Source organism: Argiope bruennichi, chromosome 1 (genome assembly GCF_947563725.1).
Source record: "Argiope bruennichi chromosome 1, qqArgBrue1.1, whole genome shotgun sequence".
Classification (NCBI taxonomy): Eukaryota; Metazoa; Arthropoda; class Arachnida; order Araneae; family Araneidae; genus Argiope; species Argiope bruennichi.
This window is the reverse complement of record NC_079151.1, coordinates 72,824,444-72,849,700: the sequence shown is the minus strand read 5'-3', so window position 1 is coordinate 72,849,700 and position 25,257 is coordinate 72,824,444. Positions and strand designations below refer to the sequence as shown.

General features: G+C 27.9%; 1 protein-coding gene across 4 annotated transcripts; it reads right to left on the bottom strand.

The window, feature by feature from the left end:
- Nucleotides 1-1,621: 1,621 nt before the first annotated feature.
- LOC129967192 (sulfotransferase ssu-1-like) lies at nt 1,622-25,257 on the bottom strand. 4 transcript variants are annotated; one of them, XM_056081872.1, is made up of 2 exons: nt 25,075-25,257; nt 1,622-2,871 (listed from the first exon to the last, which is right to left on the bottom strand). In XM_056081872.1, the coding sequence occupies exon 2, from the start codon at nt 2,854-2,856 to the stop codon at nt 1,906-1,908; it is 951 nt and encodes a 316-aa protein (XP_055937847.1). In that variant the 5' UTR covers nt 2,857-2,871; nt 25,075-25,257; the 3' UTR covers nt 1,622-1,905. The 4 variants fall into 4 exon arrangements, with proteins under 4 accessions (XP_055937847.1, XP_055937846.1, XP_055937845.1 ...); XM_056081871.1 differs by lacking the exon at nt 25,075-25,257 and adding an exon at nt 23,940-24,090; XM_056081870.1 differs by lacking the exon at nt 25,075-25,257 and adding an exon at nt 13,598-13,692.

The window sequence follows — 25,257 nt, the reverse complement described above, 5'->3', positions numbered from 1 at the left end:
TAAAAATGTTCTTTATTCTTATAATTTAGAGCAGTAATCAATTAGGAGGTTGAGGTTAAAATTTTTCATGCTTTGAATATAAAAATTGTACAACTTAAAAGCATATAATATACTGAATAATACTAAATACTGAAATTCTAAATTGACCACATTTTAAAAATGAAATGACATCTTAGTTCAAAGCCCTACTTGGTAAATTACACAGTTTCAAGAAATCCTTCATTTGGGTTTTTGTTATAAATAAGCATATGTACATGTGCAATGAAGGTCATTCACTTTTATATAATGCATTGCAACATTGCATCGAAAACTGAAATTCGTTGAATATATCCGTAGAATCAGAATGAGGATTTCTGATCAAAAACTCTAACGAGAGAAGTAAAGCTACATGTATGAAAGAGGAAACGAGATAATAAAATAATCGCTAAATTACCTTATGCTTGATCAACGAAGCGTCATTTTTGTTTGCAGTTTTCTTTGAAAGAAAGTGAATAAAAATCCTCTTTTATATATTTTTTTATTGTGTTCCAAAGTAATTTGTATGTTACTAACTTAGAATAATGTCGCTTTAAAATTCTGACATGGGAAATTTTTCTTAGTATTTGTTTACATTCCTTTGATTAAAATGATTTCTAATATGTTAAAAAAATTTACTTTATTGATGCTATAAAATGAAATGATTTTAAAGTAAATGTTTAAAGTTCAGGGACGTACTTCGTTTTAATTATGAAATACAATGCAGAAATTTGAAATCTTTTCAGTTTACCATTAATTTAATACACTGAACCAAATCTTGAAAAGGTTCTATTTTTAATGCTGAACAGAATATGAGTCGTCATAATCTATTTTTTGTATTTACTGCTGAATTGAAAATTCGTAATTGATTAAAAAAATGAACATCCGAATAAATTTGATTTTGATAAGAATTTTCTGAGTGCATTTGCTATTTAATTGATAATTTTTGAGTTGTTCTTTTGTTTGACATCAATATGGTGATATAGGAAAAAAATCGTCCCGAGAATTGTTGCACTACTGATTTTTTAATAAACATTCTATGTTCTTGATTAGATTTGAGTAAAGTTTTTACAATCTTATAAAGAAACAAATATTAAAAATTCCTGTATTATATTGAATTTATTTGTATTTGATATAAATATTTGAATCTAGTGCAAATTCAAATATTTATATCTTTTGTTCCTTTCATATCTATATCAGTTGAAAAGTTTCGATAAGACGTTAATCAAGTGGATAAACAACAACAGCATCAAAGATAGCCTTTGTTTTGATAAACTTTGATGTAATATCTAACGCGTCAGTAAAAATCTGGGAATAAATAATTTTATATTGCCATGCTTATAATACTAAAATGAAAATGCCATGTGATCCTTTATTTGTCTTTCTTATAAATATATATGTTTGTGCGTGTGTAATAAATTTGCTGTTTGAACGAACCATGACTAGACCTTATTAAAAAACAACAATACTAAATTAAGTCATTTTAATTATCAATAAAAATTAAATGAATTACAAAAACACAACAAAATAGTAATTATTAAATGTAATTATTATTAAATAAAATATAGTTATCCTAATATAAAGTTTCGGATATTATAGATATATTTTAAAAATAAGTGATTGTGAAGTTAAATATAAAAAAAAGTGCACAATGTGCTGCTTCCAAAGAATAAAAAGTCGTGATAAATAACATAAAACAACAACAACCAAAAATCTCAAAAATTCATTTTATAAAAGCTAAATTTTGTTACGCTTTGAATTTAATAAAAATATGTAAATATTAATTTCCATATTCCTCAATAAATTCTCCTGATTAATAAAAACTTATTTAATTTAATTAAAAGTTTAATAATAAAAGCGTTTTTTGAAAGTTTTAAATATTTATCAGTTTTATATATCTGTTTTCCACAGATTCATTACATCAGAATGCTTTGTTTTCTCATGAATACGTTCTTTCAGCCTTTGTAGTTGATTTTCGGAAAGTTGTATCTTTCCTTCCCCCACAACGCCTTTTCGTATAAAATTTCCCTTATGCACATGGCCCTGTTCGGCAGCTTGTTTCATTAGTTTTGCGTATTTCTTCATCACAGGATTTCGACGTTGAAATTCTTCCGACGGCACCTTGGTGAACTGTTGTCTCCAGAATTCATTTACGGTTTTTTTCATGAACTCCAAGCTACTGTACTCTAAGACCTTTTTCAGAATCTCTTCATCGTTGTCAACAAGTGTTTTGTAATGGTCGTCTCCAAGAAACCGAGCAATCTGAAGACAGGCTTCACGAGGATCCTTCTTCATGTTTTCGTAAGTTAGAAACAGAATATTAGGTTCATTTCGATGCTCGTACCACGACAGAAGATGATCAAAATAGTCATTCCAGTCAACCTCGCCTTTGATGAAGAGTTCAAAATAATCATCAAATGACCCATCTGTGAAATGGTATATCGGGAAGAAACGCGTATGGTGAAAGAAGGACACCACACAATCTGCTGGATGTCGGGCAACGTAGATGTATTTTGCTTCTGAGGAAAAATTTAGGCGGTCGAATGGAAAGTGTGTCTTGATGCATCTCGGTTTCTCCAGAGTTTCCAGTTCTTCCATTGTTGTCATTTCCAGGAATGGTAAAGTACCAAAATAATCCTCTGCAGTCAGGTATGGCTTACCTTTTCTTAAGATAAGACCCACGATTTGCTGTGACCAGGTCGTTCCACATTTTGGATAGGTTGTGACGATGACATCTTCGGGTCCAGGTTTAAAAGCCATTGCTTCTCGCATTACTTCTGGGACGAAACTAGGTGGAGTTAGCATCCCATCGATTTCTCCGTATACAGGTTTTTTACCCATTGTGAAATTATCTTTCTGAAAATACAAGAAAAAAGACATTTAAAACTTATTTATAACAAAAGGAGTGATAGATATTCTGATGCTAAATATGATTTTTTTTTCATTTGAAGTGGTTTAGATTTGAAAAATGACAATACTACTGTCTGTAAGATTTATTTTTACTGAATAAATGTCCTTTTTAGTGAATTATTTTAAAGGACATATAACATCGTATTATTATCTCGCACTGAAAACAGTCTAAAGTTTTTTTAATAAATGATTCCATTGCAACTCTAAAAAGTTTTCAGGTTATTTACAGATGTATATTAATTATTCAACTATATTTACTATAAATATACAACGCAAGAAGCTTTCAAATGTTTCAGATATTACTTAAATAAATATCAAAATAATTTACTTACACGCCACACGCACAGAACCGCTCATGTGATTATTAAATATGGTAATTAGTGACAGTTCTATTTGAACCCCCAACAAAGTAATTCAAAAATTATTTGGCGTTAATAATTGATATTTTGTCAGTCTGTTCATGTTTCGAATAAGTGTGACTCATGTTCTCGCTCAGAAACTCTGATATCTATCCTGAGAGACAGGATGCAATTAATCATTAGCCTTCATTGTCTTATGTGGAGGAAATAAGATCGTGAGTGCACTACACATTGTTAAGTATAAACTGTTTAAGTTTCAAGAGAGGAGAAATATTAAAGTAAAAGGTCGCTTTTCTAGAAATTTAATTCTCATACTGATTCACGCAATCACAATTGAAAACTCTTTTATATTTATACGCTGCAATTTTGTGTAAAGTGCATTATGCCATATTACAATGAAAAAAAAATTGTTCAAATTGTTCTAAAGGGCAAATGATTGGATTTAGAGATACCAAAATTACGATATAGATATTTTTAGGGTGAAAAGTGCTAATCAAAATAGGGTTTCCAAAATTTTTATTAGATTTTTAATTAAAAATCTATGGAAATTTTAACGTGTTTGCTTACCAACTTCCGATAATGTTATAACAAAAATCCATTTTTTACACTATTTTAAAATTCAAAATGTAGACCTAATAGGTTTATCAATTTTATTTTTGTATAAATTTCCATTTTTAAATTTAAATTAAAAAATAAAATGAAGTTTTCATTTAATTTTAATAAATTTTAAAAACATTTTAAAGCATATTTTAAACTAATACTTTTCAATGTTTTTAGTTACTAAATTTATATACCATTATTTTACTGTCATATAATTAAGAGCATTTTAAATTTAAATTTAATTTAATTTTTAAAAATAATTAAATTAATAGTTAAATGAAATATCTTTAAAACATAAAAATAAAATAAAGATAGGCAGGTAAATAAAATATAATCCTGCTACGAAGTTCAGGACTAAAAGATAAAATCTCTTTTAAATAAAAAAAAATTTTTTTTTTTTAATGATTCTAAAAAGAACACACAGAAATTCGAACCAGGGATAGTTATTTATATATTACTAACAATGTTAAATTAAGCGAATTGTTTTTTTATGTGTGCGCAAATTCCATTCTTGGTAATTTGAGTTTTTAAGCCGATCGAATTATTTATGATTGAAATAAAGAAATTTGTGTAATATGATAATGCAAACACATTTTAAATAATATTAATAATGAATATAATAATAATAATATAATGAATAATAATAATAAGAAGAAGAATATAATAAAAATAAATAATATAATAATAAGAATATAATAAAAATAAATAATATAATAATAAGAATATAATAAAAATAAATAATATAATAAGAAGAATATAATAAAAATAAATAATATAATAATAAGAATATAATAAAAATAAATAATATAATAATGAATAATAATAATATTCAGCAACCATTTCATAGTAAGATGAGTTAAAATAAATTAAAAATTTTAAAAATATTGATTGGAAATTAAAGATTCAAGATGTTGAAATCATTTTGAAGCAATAGATTTTGTTTAAATCTCGGAGAATGTTTCATTCACTGTATATTGTGTTATCACAAAATTAAAATATTAGTGATTTAAACATATTGTAGTACATATTTAAGGCTAAAGAATTCAGATAATTACATCCTTGTTCTAGAATTTAATTTATTGATTCAAACCAAATGTTCAGTCGAAATTCAAACTTTTTTCAATGTTTCATTAAATATTTAATCGTATGATTTTCTTCCATTGTTGAAGAAAGATTCTGTTTATTATCTGCAGAAAAAAAGCACAAAGTGAAACTGCATTATCACAAAAGAAAACGTGTAATTTGAAACTGATTGCACAGATATTAAAGCTTTTAATGGTATTTTTATATCATCATTACTGAAATACTTCAATCTATTTTGAAATGTGATGTTTTGCACTTTTAGTTTGTAGGAGAAAACAGAGGACAACGTATTGAACATTTCTTAAGCAAGTCTTCATCAACTTCCTTTTCTTAATAATTTCATCAGTTTCTGCTTTTTTTTTTCTTCATCTTTTTTTTCTGTTTTTGGGCTAGGAACAATCAAAAACCGATTTTGCGTATCCTACTAGGGACAGATTTCATTTTTGCGTATCCTACTAGGGACAGATTGACCCAGACCCAATTTTTTTTCCTATCTGCTATGGTACCTACCATCTTATTGTGATCGATGAACTGCGAGGGAAAAGCTCCATTTGGTGACAAGTAGAGTGTCATCTATTAGTCACTTTTTGAGATATTTCTTTTTCTCAAAACAAGTTCACATTGCTTCACATAAACTCAAATGAAATATCAGGTCACTCTGACTAATTCTTACAACCTTTTGAAAGTTCAGCTTTAATTACAATCACCAATTGCATAGTTACAACATTGCTTAATAAAAGTTACCAATATTATAATAAAATGTTAATTAATACTAATGATAATCAATTAAATACAAATTTAAATTTAACAAAGTGCCCTCTATCAGGTAACAAATTCGAAACGAGAAAGAAATACAAAAAAATAAAAAAATTCTTTCAGGAAATTGCATATCATTTTTCCATTATCGAAATCAATCCATGTTTTTATCATACATGCCAAGTGCATTGCACCTGTTTAATTTGGAAGCTATTGTAAAACCGGCAAACATCTTTCTTGTAGAAGATAACGTGCGATTATGTGTTTTTGGACACAAAATTTCTGATAACAAGCGAATTGACTTCATATTTCGATATTCTCGTTATGTTTTTTTTTTTTTTTGACTCACCAGAAAAAAAAATTGTTGCTTAAAAATATTTTTCTCCTATCTCATCTATTACTGTTTATGATAATGAATGCACATTTTTTTAGGAAGATTGCTAAAAGAAGACTACCTATTGAGATGGCTCAACTGGCCAAATTAGCGTTTTATTACGACGAACAACTTTTGCATTTAATGTTTTTCGATAATAATCTTAACTAATCTTAGAAGTTAGGGGCTAAAAAGGGATTTTCAAGCCCTAATTTTGACTGCTCCTAGCATCAACAATTTATGCGCCAGATAGTAACTTAGATGTAAAGGAAATTACCTTTGCCTTCCAGCTTGCCGAATTTTTTTTTTCCCTCCTCCTCCTTCTTTTTTTTTTTTTTTTTTTTTTTTTTTTTTTTACAGAAATCTTTATTTAGTTTTGCGTTTATTATACTTATAGTTAAAATATAATTTTTTCAGGAAAGTATTATGGTAATATTATCTTGATATCCAGTATATTTATATAAACATATACTAATGTTTCTAAAGTACCAATTAATGTTTCTTTTTAATGTGATACGAAGAGTTAGAAAATTCGTCCCGGTTCCGGTGTCAAATATCCCATACTGTCATATTTCGAAATTAAGATGTCCGCCCCTAAACAGTTCTCGTATAACAAAGAAAGAAATTAAGTCAATTAAAACAGGAAAATTAGAACATACAACCAAGACAGCTTTTGTTTTGAAACGACATTACACTCACAAAAAATATTTAAAAAATATAGAAAAAAGAAAATTGCAAATTAAAGTTTGGAGGAAATTGCACACCGTGTTTTATGTCCGGAACTTTAATTCGTTTTTTTATAATTGAATGAAATTTTCCATTTAAATACATATTAATATCAGTAAAAATTCTAATTTTTGAAAAAAAAATTATTAGTAGTACATAATGAATGCAAGCAAACTTCTGTATTTTATCTTAAAGTTTCGAATATGGTCAATGGGAAATCTTCCAAAACAAAAATCAACCTTACTTATTTGTAATACTGAATTAGTAAACGAACCCTAATAAATCAATTTCTATTCTTCAAATTTATATGAAGCAATTTTTAATTAAAACTCGGAGAATAATTAATATATTTTCACCTAAACTATAATTACAGAGTAAATTAATAACAAAAGAATAAAATTAAAATTTTCTTCTTTCTGTGCTCACTTTCATTTTATTGTACGTTTAAGCAAATTATAAGTGATTTTTTTTATAAAGATTAGAAATCATTTGATTTAATCGTTATTAGGTTAGAATCGTTCGATTTAGTAAAAATCAAACGATTTTTAGGAAAGGTGAAATTAGTGATTAAAATCATCAAGCATAAAATAAATTTTAAAATAAGTAAATTTTAACAATTGGCAAGGAAATAGTTGTGGACATAAATTTTTAGTTTAAAAGGAAATTTTAGCTAATTAAATAGCTAAAGCTGACATTCGCATTTATATATAAACTTTCCCCTAATATCATTTGTGTAATTTTTTTAAAATTTAGTGCTATCTCAGGTATCGGCCTCATCATGTGACATAAATTCAAAATTACGAGGTCCGTTCCAAAATGGCCCTAGTGCTGCTTTAAAACGGAACTTTAATATAATTAAATTAAAACTAAACTAAACCAAAACAGAACAATTTCGAACTTTTAAAATGTTTTATAAGCGATTTAACTAATTATGAATAATAATCGCATGAAGAGTGTGATATAGTTATAATTATATTAAATATCATGAAACTTTTGCCCTCTATATTACTAGATCATCTGCATTAACTATCAGTATTTGATAAACAATCAGTAACTGACTGGGGCTGCACAACTGCAGAATTCCTTGCAATTATTTCAAAAAATTATTTATTTCTTCTTGGCAATTAGTTTTAGATATTTCGGCATTAAAGTTTCAGTCATCTTATCTGCTTTAAATCTATCACATGTATATTTTAAATCAGTTTTTGTGAATCATATGTTCTCCTTTTAGAGTGGTGTGGAAATCAGGAGATAGAAGAGATAGCCTAGATCTTAGTAAAAATATCAACCTACATTCAGACGTGCCCTCATATATGCTATTTTATACATAGAGTAGGTGCCCTCTTTATTAACTAACTAAAAAGGGTAAAATAATCAATTATCAATAATGAAGAAAGAATTCTCAGAAATTAAAAAAGTAATGAAAATTACAAAGCTCATCAACAACAACAAAAAAAAAAAAAAATTACTATTTTCAGTTATACAAGAAAATAACAAATTTTATGGATATTTTATCTTTTCCTACCTTGACTCTAAAAATATAACTCATTCGAGCTCGTTGAAACTTGGAGGAAGAATGAAGTCACTCTGTGAGCTTATATATAGAATGAACAAATCTTTTTCTTAAATGATTGCGTTACTAGTAGATGATAGCAAACAAAACTATTATTATAATATTCTTGCACAAGGTTACTGAATTTGGAATGTTTTTGTTGATGGCAAGCAGGACTTCCCTGTTTCAGAGTATTTAGAATTAGAGACAAAAATGGACCTGTGCCAAATATTTCTTGCATCTTATGTCATTATTATTCACACGAATGCTTTGTAAGCAATTTAGTTTTATGAAAGAAATTCGTTTTTGGATAATTTTCTTTTTCTAAAGCAATGAATTTATTCAAATGAATTCAAATTTATTCAATTGAATTCAAATGAATGAATTCAAATTGGGTTTATTTGCATTGATTTACGCATTTTTGCAGATGTCACTGCATTCGATATCTTTTGAAGGGCAATCAAGGGCAATTTGAGGTCTGTTATCAAGATCACGTTATGAAGTAACGAGTAGCGCCGTGAGAAGAAATGATTATTTACTATTAGGGTTTATACAAAACCCGACTTTTAGAAAAACCGGTTTTCAAATTCCATATTTCCAAAAAAACCGGTTTTAGCCGGTTTTTGAATTTTTGTCAAAAAAAGCGAATATGGAAAAATATTTTCTCTAAGTTATATAAAATAACAAAAAATGAAATCAATATCAAATTCAATGAAATTAAAGACTACATATACATATTATTTACACAAAATAACGAAAACTTAAACAAAAATTTTGAATAATATTTGTATTGTTTTCACTCATTTTAATTTCTCCTAAGAAAACAGGATTTTAAAAAACATAAAATGTCGACTGACGATGACTAAATTTTAAACCTAAGTCTAATTTTGGACACAATATTGCCTGAAATTGAAAATACTCGTTCATTAACTACTGAGCTCGGTTTTATAGTTTTCATGGCATCAAATAACAAATTTAAGATTTTTGTTCTTTTATTCGTTGCCTCAAATAATGAAAATTCAGCTTTCAGTGTCTTTGGATTTGCAAGTTTTTCTTTAAGGTATTCAAGAAACTTATGAATTGATTTTTCCATGGCTTCTTTTAAAAAAGCATTACTCCGACGAATAGTTTCTAAGATTTGCTCTTCATCAGAATAAGTTTCCACATAAGAATTTGGAAATAATCTAGGCAATATCTTTCCAGATAACTTAATAATTTCGGTTTTTAAAACTAAAGAGAGTACACTAGATTTCTCCGCTGAACTAGAAGTGTGCCAATACAGCAAAAGAGTTGCTAATTCTGCTTTCTTGAATTCGTTCTTCTAAAGCATATAATAATTTGAAACTTATTTCAATGTTCAGTTTTTTTTAGTTTATTTAACAGAAATTCAAATATACCTACACTTGATAATAAATTCGCATCTCATCGCTTTAAGCTCCCAGCTGCTAGACAAATCAGTTCCAACCAATATATATATATATATATATATTTTGAAAAATTGGAATATCCAGGCGTTCCGAAAACCGGTTTTCTTACTTTAAAAACCGGTTTTCGAATGTGACAAATTTACTTAAAAAAACCGGTTTTTTTAAACCGGGTTTGAAAAATCGTCAAACCCTATTTACTATGATATGCATCAAAACAAACTTGAATATACCAGAAAGCAAATCTGAACTCTTTATAAAACACAAATTTATTTATTAAAAAAGACGAATGGATCTGTGCAAATTAAATATATTAATATAAACATATTCCCTTTATAAATGGTACAGAACAGAACAAAGTCTCATACTCCCGTTTCCAAAACTAATCTGGTCACTGACGGTTTGATGGGCATGTTACGGGAATTTCATTAAATATTAAAATATTTACAGTAGAAAAACAAAAATAACTATGTACGGAACACTATAAACAAACAACACTACGCACAAATTAAATATATTAATATAAACATATTCCCTTTATAAATGGTACAGAACAGAACAAAGTCTCATACTCCCGTTTCCAAAACTATTCTGGTCACTGACGGTTTGATGGGCATGTTACGGGAATTTCATTAAATATTAAAATATTTACAGTAGAAAAACAAAAATAACTATGTACGGAACACCATAAACAAACAACACTACGCACAAATATATCAACATACAATTTTTCTCATCCGACTGAAACCATAATTTGACACAAAACTGCATTTACAAAATATCATACCAAACTTAATACATTTAACTCATTGCTTTTTTGAGTTACCGCGTTTGTATGTTTCTGAAAGTGCAGACCTACAGACAATCAATCTCTCATTGGATACGGCTCAACATTTGACAGATGTCTACGCTATAGATGTTAAATGTGCGTGACGAATTTAATCCATCTACTCTCTTTATTTTGTAGTTATCATGTTAAGTTCTATTACAACAACCGGACAGATAAACTTCCTCTGAATGAATTTTGCAAAAAAAATGATAGAAATATACAAATTTGACGTAAAGACCTTATACTAAGTTTCATCTGTAACTTACTGAAAACGTTTTGGAGTTAGCTTTATCACAAACAAACAAACAGACATTTTCCAAAAATGTGTTTTTCGAACTCAGGGAACGTAGAGATTCGTCACAATCTCGAGTTCGAAATTTTCGATCTCTATACCAAGTATACGAGAAAGTAAAAATAGCTTAGTTCTCTTTTAATCGTAATCATCTTTAAGCCTCGATTATGGTATGGTTCGGTCACCGAACTCGTGAAATATTCGCCGAGCATCAGAATGTTTGCCAAACATCCATCACCTTGAAAGGAGAAACTAAGAATTGATGGTATTTTACAAAGGATATTATTTATTTTTCGAATAGTTTCGAAATCATTTAATTAATGCTTCAAATGTAAAGACTAATTTTTTTAATTGCTTGATATGATAGCTTTTTTACTGGATTGTAAGTCTGCATCTGAATTCAATGAGCGCTATGAAAGCATTTTAGTAAAATTTCCATTCCTTTTCTGATACTTTCCGGAGTCTGTGGTGAAAGCTTATAAGCCAGTTAACAGCTACGCTACACGGGCAATTGCTTTTGTATTGTGGTCATGTTACTCAGCTGCGAAACCACAAGGTCCCAGGTTCTATCCTCGCTCATACCAATCCGCCACATTGGTGACCTCGGACGATGAACCTTCAACCTTCGTACAGCTATTGTGGTGCCATCTACCCGCAACCAAAGTCGTCAGACTCACTTGACGCAGCAACACAAAGCCGTCAGACTCATTTGACGCAGCAGCAACCACTCACCCACACACGCTTGCCATAACGCTTGACGCTACTCAAATGGGTACAAGCATTTTAGACTCAACACCAAATAAAACATCACCACTCGACAGCCATATCATTCGTCTCACTGGAGGGAGAGTCCGTGGTGGAAGCTTATAAGCCAGTTAACAGCTACGCTACACGGGCAATTGCTTTCGTATTGTGGTCATGTTACTCGGCTGCGAACCATAAGGTCCCAGGTTCTATCCTCGCTCATACCAATCCGCCACAAGTCAATCAATCGTGATATGTTTGCTTAGAATGTTCACCTTTCAACAAATCAAATACACGACAATTCATAAATGAAATGTCAAAAGACTTCGCAGGAAAATGTATATATTACAATACCTGTATCTATTTTCATTTTTTTAAGGAATGCAGTGGTATTTATTGAAGTATGACTTATAGTTTTGTTTTGATGAAGTTTCACTCTTTGAAAATCGTTAGGACAAAGAAGTGGAACTTCTTTGATAAATATTGGAAATAAAACTTTCACTTGATAGTACTCTGAGTAGATTTTAACATTTTCCTCCTGTTCTTATTTTTGATTTCCCATTGTGGGAGAATTCTGGGACAATCATGAATCCTCTACTGAAACTTTCTTTGCATTGACGGAATCAGGTTTGTAGAGTTTCTCTTTCCGTTTTCGATAGTAAATAAATAAATTTTCGTTGCAGTCATTTAGGTAAACAAATGCTTCATCAGGACTCACAGTTAATTTCCATTTATTACCTGTTAAATGATTTTCATATAGGATTCTACAAATTGTTCTGTGTTGAGCCACATGTATCGGCAAAAGCTGTGGAGCTAGGTTATGTTTTTTTAGTTTTATTTAACTAAGTTTAAATCTCTCTCTCTATTATATATATATATATATATATATATATATATATATATATATATATATATATATATATATATATATATATATATATATATATATATAGAAGGACAAAAACATGTACTAAAATCCGCAGCTTATTTAAAAACGGCATTTTGAAAGAAGAATGAATTTAAAAATAGCAGATGATATTTCTCATTTAAAGAGTAATGCGCTGTTGCCAGAATATTCCAATGCATTTACTTTTTAAAATTCTTTGTCTGTATTCGTTCTCATAATGTATAAATTTCCTCTATAAGTTAAGAAATTATAACTTTTGGTTTCAAATTAAAAGAATCATCGCACGAAAAAAAATAATTCTAGATTAATAAACGTATAGTAGTATGTATCTATCAAATATTGCGTCTAGCAGACGACAAAATTCCATCTATTTAGAAAGCAATTTCAAATAAGCAAATTATATTTATGTTCGATCATTTCAACAAGTCCAGAATTATACATGGACTCATTTATTCTATAAGGAACCATATGCAATTTTCAACTACGAATTTCATATTCCCTATTGGAAATTTTAATTAGAAGTGTGTCATTTATATGTAAACTTTTACATTTAATGTATTACCCTAAAATTAATGTAAATTTACTGTATTAATTTAATGTATTTAATATATTAGTGTAAATTTAATGTATTAATAAAGATGCTATAATGGATTTAAAAAATGTAGCATTCGAATTTTTCTGTATTATTTTGAGAAATCAGCTCTGTATCGAACTTATACTCTGAAGTTGGCTCCTTTTTATATTTTTAACTGAATTTATCACAAGATTTTGTAAAAAAAATATTCTTATTTGCATTGTTAAAAATGCAAATCAAGTATTTATCTTCAGTAATTGAATTATTATTCAATGAAAGATTTTTAATTATAGTAGAAGATCATACAATATTTATCATATAAAAATATTTTTGTTAAAAAATTGCACTACATACAAGTAAATATTTAATGAAAAAAAATCTATATTATTGATAATAAGAAAGAACTAAAGAAGCAGCAAGAAAAAAAGGAAAATGTGGATATTTTTTCCTTACTTTTTATGTTTGATTCCTTAATAATGCAGGTCTTTTCTAATCTTCAAGAGGTTATGAAGTGGAATCATGATGTGAACATATCTATAGAATCATTTCAGCTGATAGTCTTTATAAAATACAACCCTTTATTCATTTTACGATTTCTTAATCGTTGTTTTATCTTATCTCAATTTTTTGCTCCAAATTCTTCAGTTACGAAACAACTAAAAACAGGGTTATGCGTCAATCAAGCAACCTTATTTTTTGGCAATAGATGTAAAAGAGATGTATTTCATTAATAAACTCATATCAAATTGGAGAAGTTGATATAAATTATTTTTTAAAATGAAAATATTGAGTGACATTTCTAGATACAGTAAGCATATAAAAGAAATTTGAAATGAAAATAATTTTATTCGGATTGAAATACAATTTCTTCATAAACATATAATTTCTTCATAATTCCTTCAATTTCTTCATAATTTCTTCATAATAATAATAAAAACATAAATAATAATAAAAATCTCAATACACGATAATTTTTAAAGTGTTACATCCGTTCGGAAAACGATAAAAAATGGAAATCAATTAAAGAAATTAAATTCACCTTTAATAAAGAATATAAATTTTCTTACCTTTAATTTATTAAATTTAAAAGAATATTTATGCAATGAGGCTTGGTGATCAAATATATATATATATATATATCATTAGACAAACATAAGACATTTTTTTCTTTCTAATAAACTTCGAAATTTTCGGAATAATATAGTTACAAATAATTTTCATGATGGTAGCATAGAAAAAGGATTAATAACATTTCTTGGTGAATTATGTAATTATTAAAGATTTGTCATCATTATCATACATAATCATCATTGCATGGATAATAATTCTCATTTTTTTGCAGAAAAATAATATACAATAATTTATGTAGATAAAATTGAAGATATTGCTTAAAGTTTATTCTGAGATTTTGAGGATGCTGGCTAATTTTAAAAAAAAAGGAACAATTCAATTTTTTTTTAAAAAGAAGCAATTAACCGACTTATTTGCGATTTTAAATAAGATCGAATTAGATTCTTCATGTATAAATATTTTTCAAAATATCGAGGCGATATATTTAAGTAACGAATTGTAAATAATAGCAAGGTGAATTTCCAAAAACATTTTGACAAAATATGATGCGAAATGAGATTTTTTTTCATATACATGGCAACTTGAACAGAGTTTGAAATTTATTGATCGCCACATTATTCACCACCTTGTCCTTATTAATGACACGTTTAGAAGATATTTTTCGAAACCTAAATTGATAAAATTTTTCCGATTGTATATGAAGATGTAGGGAAAAAAAATCGATTTTTCGGGTATCATATTCTAAAAAGGCTTAAAAGTTATGCTTTTCCAAACGAAGGGAAAATATGTATATGTATACTTTAAATCTTCAATTCGCGCGCGCAAAAAAAAAAAAAAAAAAAAAAAAAAATCACCAGAATATATGCTAAATTTATACAAGCTACGGCTTTTGGTCTCAATTAGTATCTCAATGCTTTACTTTAGTTGGCCTGATGACAGAAAAATTATGCCTAAAAATCATAAGCAAAAATTTTGAGTTTTCTCAAAATTTTTCAAACTTAAGAAATTAAATGAAAAAATTGTGGTCTTTACGTTTTATAAATGTAAGTATTATAGTGTTCACATGTCATTTTGCTGGATAATTTGTTAAAGTAAGTGGCATTTTATTTTAATAAAGGCATATCTTTTTGCAACTCTTTATTAGCATTAACCTCTTCGACAATTTTTAATGAAATGAACATAGAATTAACCACGAGGAGGTAGATGCATTTTGAATTCGATATACACTTTATCCAATCAATTAGGGTTTGTTAAATATATTGATTAAAGGAATTCTAACACAATGGATCTTCAAAGCAAAATTGATTTAATGTAATTGTCTCGATTTCCATTTTTGCATACAATATCGCTACACATGTTCGATGCATCTTTCAGTAACTAGAGTGCGGAGGAAATTAAAAAATAAATAAGAAATTATAATGCAAGCAGAAATTTATCTTTCAGAACTGACAAACTGTCTTTTTTGTCAAGCTTTCCTTCATTGGAGAAAGTAACAGTTTTCATTTTGTCTGCCTATCAAGTCCATGTATCCTTGGTATCAAACTTTTTTAAGAGAGAGTATTAAAATCTTACGAAGACTTTGAATTTTGAGTTCTTTTCTTTAATTCCAGACTTTAAACAATCAAATGAACGAGACGCCTATAAATGTGTTTTGTCTCATTTCTTTATAATAGCCAACTGCATGTTCTCAGAATAACAGATAAGCACATTTCATGTAGTCGTAGGATCGATGATTATAAAGGGTGTCCTAAAATTAACTTAAGATTTGAATTTGCCACCATTTGTGCAGTAAAGTGTTGGTAACTTTATTAAAAAATCATTTGACAGCTGATAGTTTAGGTTTAGTAAAAAGGGAGCGTTACACGATAGAACAATGTGTTTTCATTGTTAAACAATATTTCAAAAATAATGAGCCTGGCAACCATAGTTCGAAAAATTTGAGAATTGGTCTCCTAGATCGTGGGATTTAATACCAGATTTCGTTTTATAGGGTTATTTGAAGTCAAAGGACTATGCCAACAAGCCCACAAGCACGCGTGTATTCAAGAGAGAAATTCAACTCTGCATCAACGAAATTCAACCACTTTTATACAAAATAGTCATGGAAAATTTCGACAAAAGAGTGCATATGTGCCAGCAAAGTCGTAGAGGCCATTTACCTTATGTGTTATTCCATACATACCCAATCCTGTGTACTGTACAATTTAATAAAATTATAACAATTTTAAGAAAAAAAAAACCTGTTTATTATTTAATTCAAATCTTGCATTAGCATGTTGTTCTATCGTATCGTTCCATTTTTACTAATCCTAAACTACCAGTTGTCAAATGGTTTTTTTAATAGGATGCCAACACTTTAATGTACTAATGGTGGCAAATTCAAATCTTGCATTCATTTTGGGACACCCTTTATTAATGTCTCGTTGCTTTAATATCTTATATTGTTTAAAATCTTATTGCACGTATTGATATCTCCTAATGTCGAAGCAGATACAAATATATATCGCTACAGTGTAGTTTACAAGCATAATAAATTTGTTCATAGAATTTATTCCAAAATCTCTGATATTATTTAAATCTCTCTGAATTTATTTTAATACTAGCCGCCTTTGGCAATCAGCTAGTTGACCGGGAAGATGGTTAGCTTTTATTTTCAATTAAATCTCTTATTCGTAACTTTATAATTTCCCCTTAACAAATATTTTTAAACATCAAATTATGATGTATATCAAATCCTGTAAATTTAATAGCCCGACATCTATTCTGCACATTATGTATCCAAATAGAATCAAATCTTATGCCATCATAGCATTATTAAAAACGCAGATCTCAGAATAATCTAACTTTTCTCGAGTCATAATTTCACATTTTTTTTTTTATTTCTCATCAACTCTTTCGCTGAGATTATTGGTTCGATTCGATTTCAGATAATTTTTTATTTCATGATTCTGCCAAACTGTCTGACATTAAAACTATGTTATTTTATTTTAGTTCTGTTTATCGTGTACATGAACGTTTCTTACAGAAACGGCAACGTAACATCATATTACTACTAAAAAAGATATGCATCAGGTTCATAAATCTTTTAAATTTTATGGTATTGTACTTACAATTCTTTTATCCGTCTCGCAGATTATTCAGACACTAAACAAAACGTTTCTGCTTTCAACAATAGAAGAAAGTCATGCGATTAGAACATTACAGTCTCAAAGAAGAATCTAAGCGTTTTGTGGCCATGACCAGTAAGTACACTTATGAGATCCGTCTTTTAGTCCAATTTATTAGCAAATTTATAATTAATTTTGGATAAATGTTTTATTCTAATAGCCTTGTAAAATTACATATGTGCTTATTCATTTATTACAATTTACTTTTAATAGTCAGCTGGTTCAATTAATCGTTGTTAACGTTTTCAATTAAATATTTTATGTAACTTGAGCTTAGCTTCCCAGAAAAGTTCTTTTAAACGTCAAATTTTAATAGTGATATATCTAATAATATTTTAGAAGCTTTACACTGTTGAACTTTGCATCTTTCTAATTTTCTGTCGTCTCCTCTTATTTGAACTTTATTCTGAAACAGAATGATTATACTTCAACTAATGCAAAAAAGTTATTGCTGCAACCAAATATGTTTTTTTCATAAATATAAGCATAGAAGACAGAATCGTTCAGCATTGAAGTCTTAAATGTACTGCAGAACTATTTTTTTATAATTTATACAATATCTCAGAGGATCATTCAATGAAGTTTTCTTTAATACTCCATAAATTTAAATTTATTTTATTAAGAAATTATTCATTAAATATCGTTCATAGTTTCAAAGCTCTGTATAAAAATTTAAAATTCGTAGTTCATCAGAAAATTTATTTACTTAAACTACATAATATATATAATTCTTTCTTTCACTTAGATCATTTTTTTTTCTATTAGATTTATGTGGCAATTATTAACGCTTTTGAAAATTAGTTGTTGGTCCTGATTATAATGGATATTTATGCATAATTATAAACCACGTTTCTTTAAATAAAGCATAATTATTAAATGAATACTATCTATATTTTAGAAGGTCATAGAAAACGCTTTCTTGTATTTATTTTTTCTGAAAACTTAATTTTTCAAATTTATTTGAATTTCATTCGGACAAATACTAAAAATTACACTTTTCTAAGTTTAGTTTGAGAGATTTAACCAAAACTTTTAATTTGAGTTTCTGTCAGTATAATGGCAACACATTTATAAAAACTGATTTTTTTCCCGCGCAACCATAACGAGCTCGTGTAAGTTAAATTTAATTTTTATTTTATGTAAAATATTTTGATAGAAAATAGTATTGATAGTCAAATAATAATCATATAATTTTTTTTTTAAATTGATAAAGATTTACGGTAAAATAATAACTATCATGGAAAAGATTTTTTTTTTTAAATTTTAAGATAATGTAAAATTTATTTTTCTGCTGTAATATGTTTGAAATTTAAAATCAAAAATTTCGTTTAATTTTTAATTAATTAAAGCTTTAAAAAATGCTTTGAGCTGCGCATTCTCAGCTTTCAAAGTATATATGAGCGAAGTAACATAGCTTTGGGTCAAAATGCATAGCCTGTAGAGTGCCGGTATACAGACACATACATACATACACTAGACACATACATACATACATTATTAGACACATGCTACATTAGACACATACATACATACATTTATTTTTGTTATAAGTAGAGATAGAGATGACTCACGACTAAGTAGATTCACATTTTGCAACGGTATTTTTTAATCATACACTATTATATTTTACATATCATACTAAGTAAGTGAAATGAAACAGACATAATCATACGTGCCAAATACTGATGCTATTTTTATATTTTATAATTCATAGAATTATTATTTTATGTTTTCTACATTTTTTTATATCAGGGACTGACTTAGCTTTCTCAAAAATTAAAATCTATTTGCGTAGATCAGTAGAATAATCTATTGCATATGGAATCACTTATTTTGAATACCTCATCAATTTTAAAAACAGCATTGCAAAAATAATGAAAAAATTTGATACATCTTGATTTCCACGGCGACCGCTATTAAAACGACGCCAAAATGGTTGCTCTTAGTTTGGCTACTTTTGGATATTTTTTTACATGATTTGACGTTTTACCGCCGTTGACATGGAAATCAAGTTGCACCAAATTTTGGAATCATTCTTATTATTTTTTAATTATCTGAAATTTTATTTAGATGAAAATTTCCCTTGTGGGTGCAGTCAAAAACATAAGTATCTAAGCCATCTATTTATCTGCAGATACATAGTGATTTTTAAACTCTCAAATAATAAAAAAATGAACCATGCTCTATTAAAAAGTCTGTTAAAAATTTATTTTGATATAAAAATTTGACATTCACAAGTTCAAAGAGTACATTAATTCGCCTCGTTGATTATAAATTCTAATTTAATTGAAACCTTTCTCAATTTTCTATGATATTTTTTAAAAAAATTCAGCTTGATGCAAGTGCAGGGAACGGGATTGTCCATTTCTTTTTCTGAATTTGTCGTTATTTTGGCTTGCCGGTCTATGATTTCATAACTCAGGTTATAGATAAAATTTATTTATTTAACAATTAGGTTAAAAACAATCATTTAAATCGATCTGCCCGAGTCTTTCCCTTTAACAAAGTGATCCTTGGCCGTTCTCTAGTCTGCCTAATAGGAAACCCGATATTGTGTATTTTATTGGTTTGTATATCCTTTAATTTTTTTTACTGACGCAATATTATTTAAATAGTAATAAAGTAATTAATAAATTACAAGTATAATGATTTCCCTACATTTCATCATATAACATATTACAAATCTTTCTACAATATTATACCCATTTTCGGACATTGCATTTCCTTAGGAACTTTGGGCATGATATATTCCATATGTTAATTATCTTTTAATAACTAATTTCACTAAACATAAAATGAGATGAAATCTTTCAGTATTCAGGTAAAACTCATTGAAACTATTTTTTTTTAGTTGAGCAATTACAGAATCATTATTCAATAAATTGTAAACATTTAAAATGCTTAATTCAGTAATTTTAATAAAATATATTCATTGAAAATGCTCCAATCGGTTTGTAGATGATTTGGTGGTAATTACACTTCTAAGTGGATCGTTAGAAAAGATTGAATCCTTTGAATTTATTTTTTCGATAATATAACACCTCTGAATCGGTAAATTTGATTCCAATTCAGTCGAACTCGTTTATTGTTTATACTGAAACGGCTCTCCCTTCCTCCAACCTTATGAATTGGTTTTCTTTACCTTTATAGTATTTTCAATCAACCAATAAAGTGCATGTTCATCAACTTTCTGCAAAATCATCGTTAAAATTAAGTGATGTTGTGACACAATTTTTTCGATAACATTTTCTATCAGTGTTCCACCTTGCAATAAAATATTTTATGCAAATTTGTTAAGAATTGAATAAAAATTTGATTTAAAATTTCCTGTTGTGAAATTTAAAATTTTGTTGGAAAATGAAGCGTCATTCCGACAAATTTCTAATGACACTCAAAATTTATCGAAATGATATTGCAAAATTTAAAAAATATTGCAAATCATTTCTGTATATTGTAAATAAAATATTAGAAATATTTTCTTACAATCTGCGTTATTTTGCCACACAAGCAAATTTGGCTAGTTCCATATCAATTTTACGGATTAAAAAAAATTGATGTTTCAGCATTTTGATAATTTGTGAAATTTTATTTATAGTACTTTTTCTACTAAATGCTGATGCAACATGACTAATGATTTGCAATATTTTTGAATCACTGTTTATTGGAAATTAAAAAAAAAGACAGTAATGCAATTTATTCGCAGCTAAATCTGCTGTTATTAGAAACCGAGAATTAAAGAAATTAGCAAAAATTTAGAAATAAATTTAAAAAAAAAGTCTAACGCTATAGAGGATAACACTCTAAGTGCCAGTATTATATTAGATAAAAATCAGTATTATAAAGCCAGTATTATGAAATAAGATAAAAAGCAAAAATATAAATACGGTAATACCTCAGTTTTAATGCTTAGGCCATGGGCAGTTTCAATAATAATCGATTTTTTTCCATAAAAAATTTGCCCCGCTTCTTTCCCCCCCTGTTATCTTGGATTTAGTTGGTATATCCTTGTTACCCCGCAGTTAATTTTCGTTCCCATGCTCACTGTCATCCACAGTTTTATCACATTAAATATTTTTCCACCAAAACAACACGAATTTAATGCATGATTTAGGATGTCATTTCAAATTTCTATAAATTGTATACAGACACAATGCTTCAAATGTACTTGGTGTTAATATTAGGTATAGAGTTTTGGTTTAATTTAGTTTAGTTGTATTAAGTTCCTGTTTTAAAGCAACAGTAGGGATGGACTTCGTAATTTTGAACCGTGCTCAGACGACGAAGACTACACCTTAGCTGGCACTCCCTCTCCAAACTTCCACACCATACCAGCGAGAGGACGTTTATCCCCAACAGATTTAACGTGCACCAAACCCCCTTAACGACTGTTCTTCGGTAGAATCGGGTCTCGAACCTGAAATCCTCCGGTTCCGAAGCATAAAGTTCTAAAAAAAAAGAATTTCAACTTTCTCAATTATATTAGTTTTATCGATAAAACTTAAGGAACTATGAACTCCGCTTGGCAGAAATTATGTAAAGGACGTATAGATGTGAGCGAGAGATTTTGAAAGTTTAAATTTTCCTCACTGCTTCCAAAATTAAAAAAAAAATAGACACATTTTGAATATAGCAATGATAAAATGTCACTTTTAGCACAGTGATTTTCCATATAAAAAAAGAAAAGTCCCGGTAATTTTTGAATTATTCTTCAGTCACTATCAAAAATATAAACTAGAGGCATCCTTTAATCAAAATATAATAAATGCACTGATGTACTGATTACATGTACTCAGTACATGTGCTGATTTTTAACCAGTTAACTATTTCGACCTCTTCAGAAAATGCGTTATCTAAATTGTATCGCAAAAATTTAGCAATGACTAGTATGTGTATGTGTATGTGTAGAGTATGTGTAGTATGAAATCATGTTGTAATGAAATGACTTTTTTTTTTATTTCAATAATCACATTTATTTATTTGCTTAAACTAACATACATTTTTTGCGTATGAACGAAAAGAAACACAAAAAGTTAATTTATTGTTTTACTTAGGTGTTAGAGAATGGTATGGAGCAAAGCATGATACAACGCATAATGGAACTTATTGAAAAGTCTAAAACAATTTATGGTTGCCTAATTGCTTCTGAGATGACTAATACAACACAGCGGTTCGTTTAAGTTGTATGTACACACTTAAAACTTCGAAAATCGTTCAAAATACCGATTTTTTTTATTGCTTAATAATGTTTTCTGATCCTTTAGTTTTCAAACGATACCAAGATGTTGTCAATATTCGAAATATTTCTCGAGTTACAATTATTTTTCTTGAGGTGCTTTCATTAAAAACTCCAGTTACAGTTTTTTTTAAACTCATTTTATAAAGATTGATGTTTTCCCACTATGTTGCTTCCTTCAAACAATCATAACTGAGCAAGAAATTAACCAAATACAATTATTTATATATTAAAATAATCTCTATGAAATAGCGGATGTTTTGTGCCTCAATCAAAGTTATATTTATAGAAATAAATTATTTATAGCTATTTAAAAGTTAAAATAACGGGACGTTAATATAACTAAACATAACTAAACAAAACAAACTAAACAAAAATTAAAATTACAGAAAAAATCTCGCTTTTTCTATTCATCGTTGATGAAAAAATTGTTAAAAAATTATATATTTTTATAACTTTATTGAGGCAGACAACATGAAGACTAATATTTGGCATAATTTCCAAGTAGAATTGTGTGTCTGTACAAATTAGAATTTAAGATATCATGCTTCAAAAAATATGCTAATTAGCTCATTAAATATTATTTAATTAATTAATAATTAGTGTAATAGGGTTTTTTCTCACTGAAATGAGTTTTAACATATATTAATGACATACTGTAAAAAAACTGGATTATTAAAGTTAAAATTTAAAAAAAAAAATCTTCTAGTGTGTACGTATACCTTAAGAAAAACAGTTCATATTATATGCGTGTTTTTTTTTTTTATAATAATTATTAAAATCTTTTATTTATTCCTTTGATTTCCATTTTGCCTCAAAATATTTTAAACATCTCGAAATTTACGAATATGTTTGAGTTTTTCTAAAATGATAATACAAACTGCAAATTGTCACTACTTATTACTCCTGACGAATAAACTCGTCATAACGCAAAATGAAGTTTTCCATGACGAGTATAGTCGTCAAAAACAGTTAAATGGTTATATATTGCTTTTATTATCATCAAAGTGCTCAAGTGAGCTAAACTTCATGCTAAGCTTGTGAAAGTCTAACGGCAGAGAATGAAATTACGAGATCCGTTCTAGCGCAGCTTTCTTATAAATTATTTTGTAAATCGAGTACAGATATTTTAATTAATTTATCTACATTCAAGAAAGTAATTACCAATAAAAGTGGTTTTTTTTTCGTATTTAAAAAAATATTGAAAATTACAAAACAAGCCTATAAAAAAAACTAAAAATATTGCATACTTTTAGTTATACATAAAAACAACAAATTCCTGTGGAAGCATTATTTCTTTTTCTTATCTTAAATCTAAAAATACCTCTTTCAGGAGCTCTTTAAACCTTGAAGATGAAGTTTCTGTGAGGTTTCGTGTGAAGTAAGTGTCTTTCTCTGTATGTGACGGAGTTTCCAATATTATTTAACCTTCAAAAATATGGTTGCACTGTATCAGTAATAGGCCATTGAATATGGAAACCTTTTGTGACAGCAAACGTGATTCATTTTGTTGTTAGTTCAGAACACTTACGAGACAAAAATGGACCAGTGCCAAAAAGTTTTTTTCTTCTTTTTTTCTTGATTATTTACGCATTGTTAAGAGCATTACTTTCATACCTACTTAGCGAAATATGATGAAAGGCTATAGATAACACAATTTAGCAATAGAGAAGATTTATTTGAAGTAACTTGTAATATAAAGAAACGAAAAACTAATCCACAACTTGTGGGATTCAACATATACCCATTGTCTTTCAATGAACTACAATGTAAAAAACTAGGAACAAATGAGGAAAATCAAAAAATTTTTTAATTCAAATTTATTTGTTCAAAGAGGCGAGTGGATTTGCGTAAAAGTTTCATATCTCCAAATAATATAGAGATGTATTTTCCAGAGTATGCGTACATTCACACTAATAATGCTATGCAGGCTAAATAAATTTTAAACCTTTATAAAAGAAAAATTAATTTATTGAAAGAGATCTATGATGTTTAGAAGAATGTATAAAAAATGACGAACTGGCGATAATTTTTTATAGTATGTTAAGAGAAAAGGATGCATACTAAACACATATGCATTCGATCAAATTGAAAATTATTAACAAAAGAACAGACATCTTTTCATTTAAATAAGTTTTAATATTTTTGGGTTAATACAATTATAAATAGTTTTAGTGATAGTAACTTTCTTTAATAAAGTATACACTTATTAAAGACAAAAATGCGATATTAATAAGATGGTACTGCCAATAATTGCCAATTTGTCCTTTTTAATTAAAGCATTAATTTGAAACACAACGAAACAATACATATCAACGAACGTATCTCCACAGTCATCGAGAAACATGATTCTTAAAATATTTTCAATTTTGAATATTTTTTTGATGATCTAACTTTTTTTAACAATAAAAATAATTTAAAATACACAATACTTGCGTGATTTCAACAAACTAAATTACATAATCTTCCGTTGAATAATTCGAGCTTTCGATCTGCTTTGCAATGGTTCAACACGATTTCATTCCGGAATCATTTCAATTGATATAATGGTAAACAATACTATCTTCATTTTCTTTTTTTAAAATGGACAGTTTTAAATAAGTTATAAGTAACTTTAAACCTGATACACTGAATTCTTGCAA

What these genes read in the sequence shown, in the direction of transcription:
- LOC129967192 (XM_056081869.1), bottom strand. Translation starts at nt 8,371, where the DNA reads ATGAGTTATATTTTTAGAGTCAAG. An exon ending in GTTATATTTTTAGAGTCAAG is followed by an intron (nt 2,872 to 8,347) that starts GTAGGAAAAGAT and finishes TTGTATTTTCAG; the next exon opens with AAAGATAATTTCACAATGGG.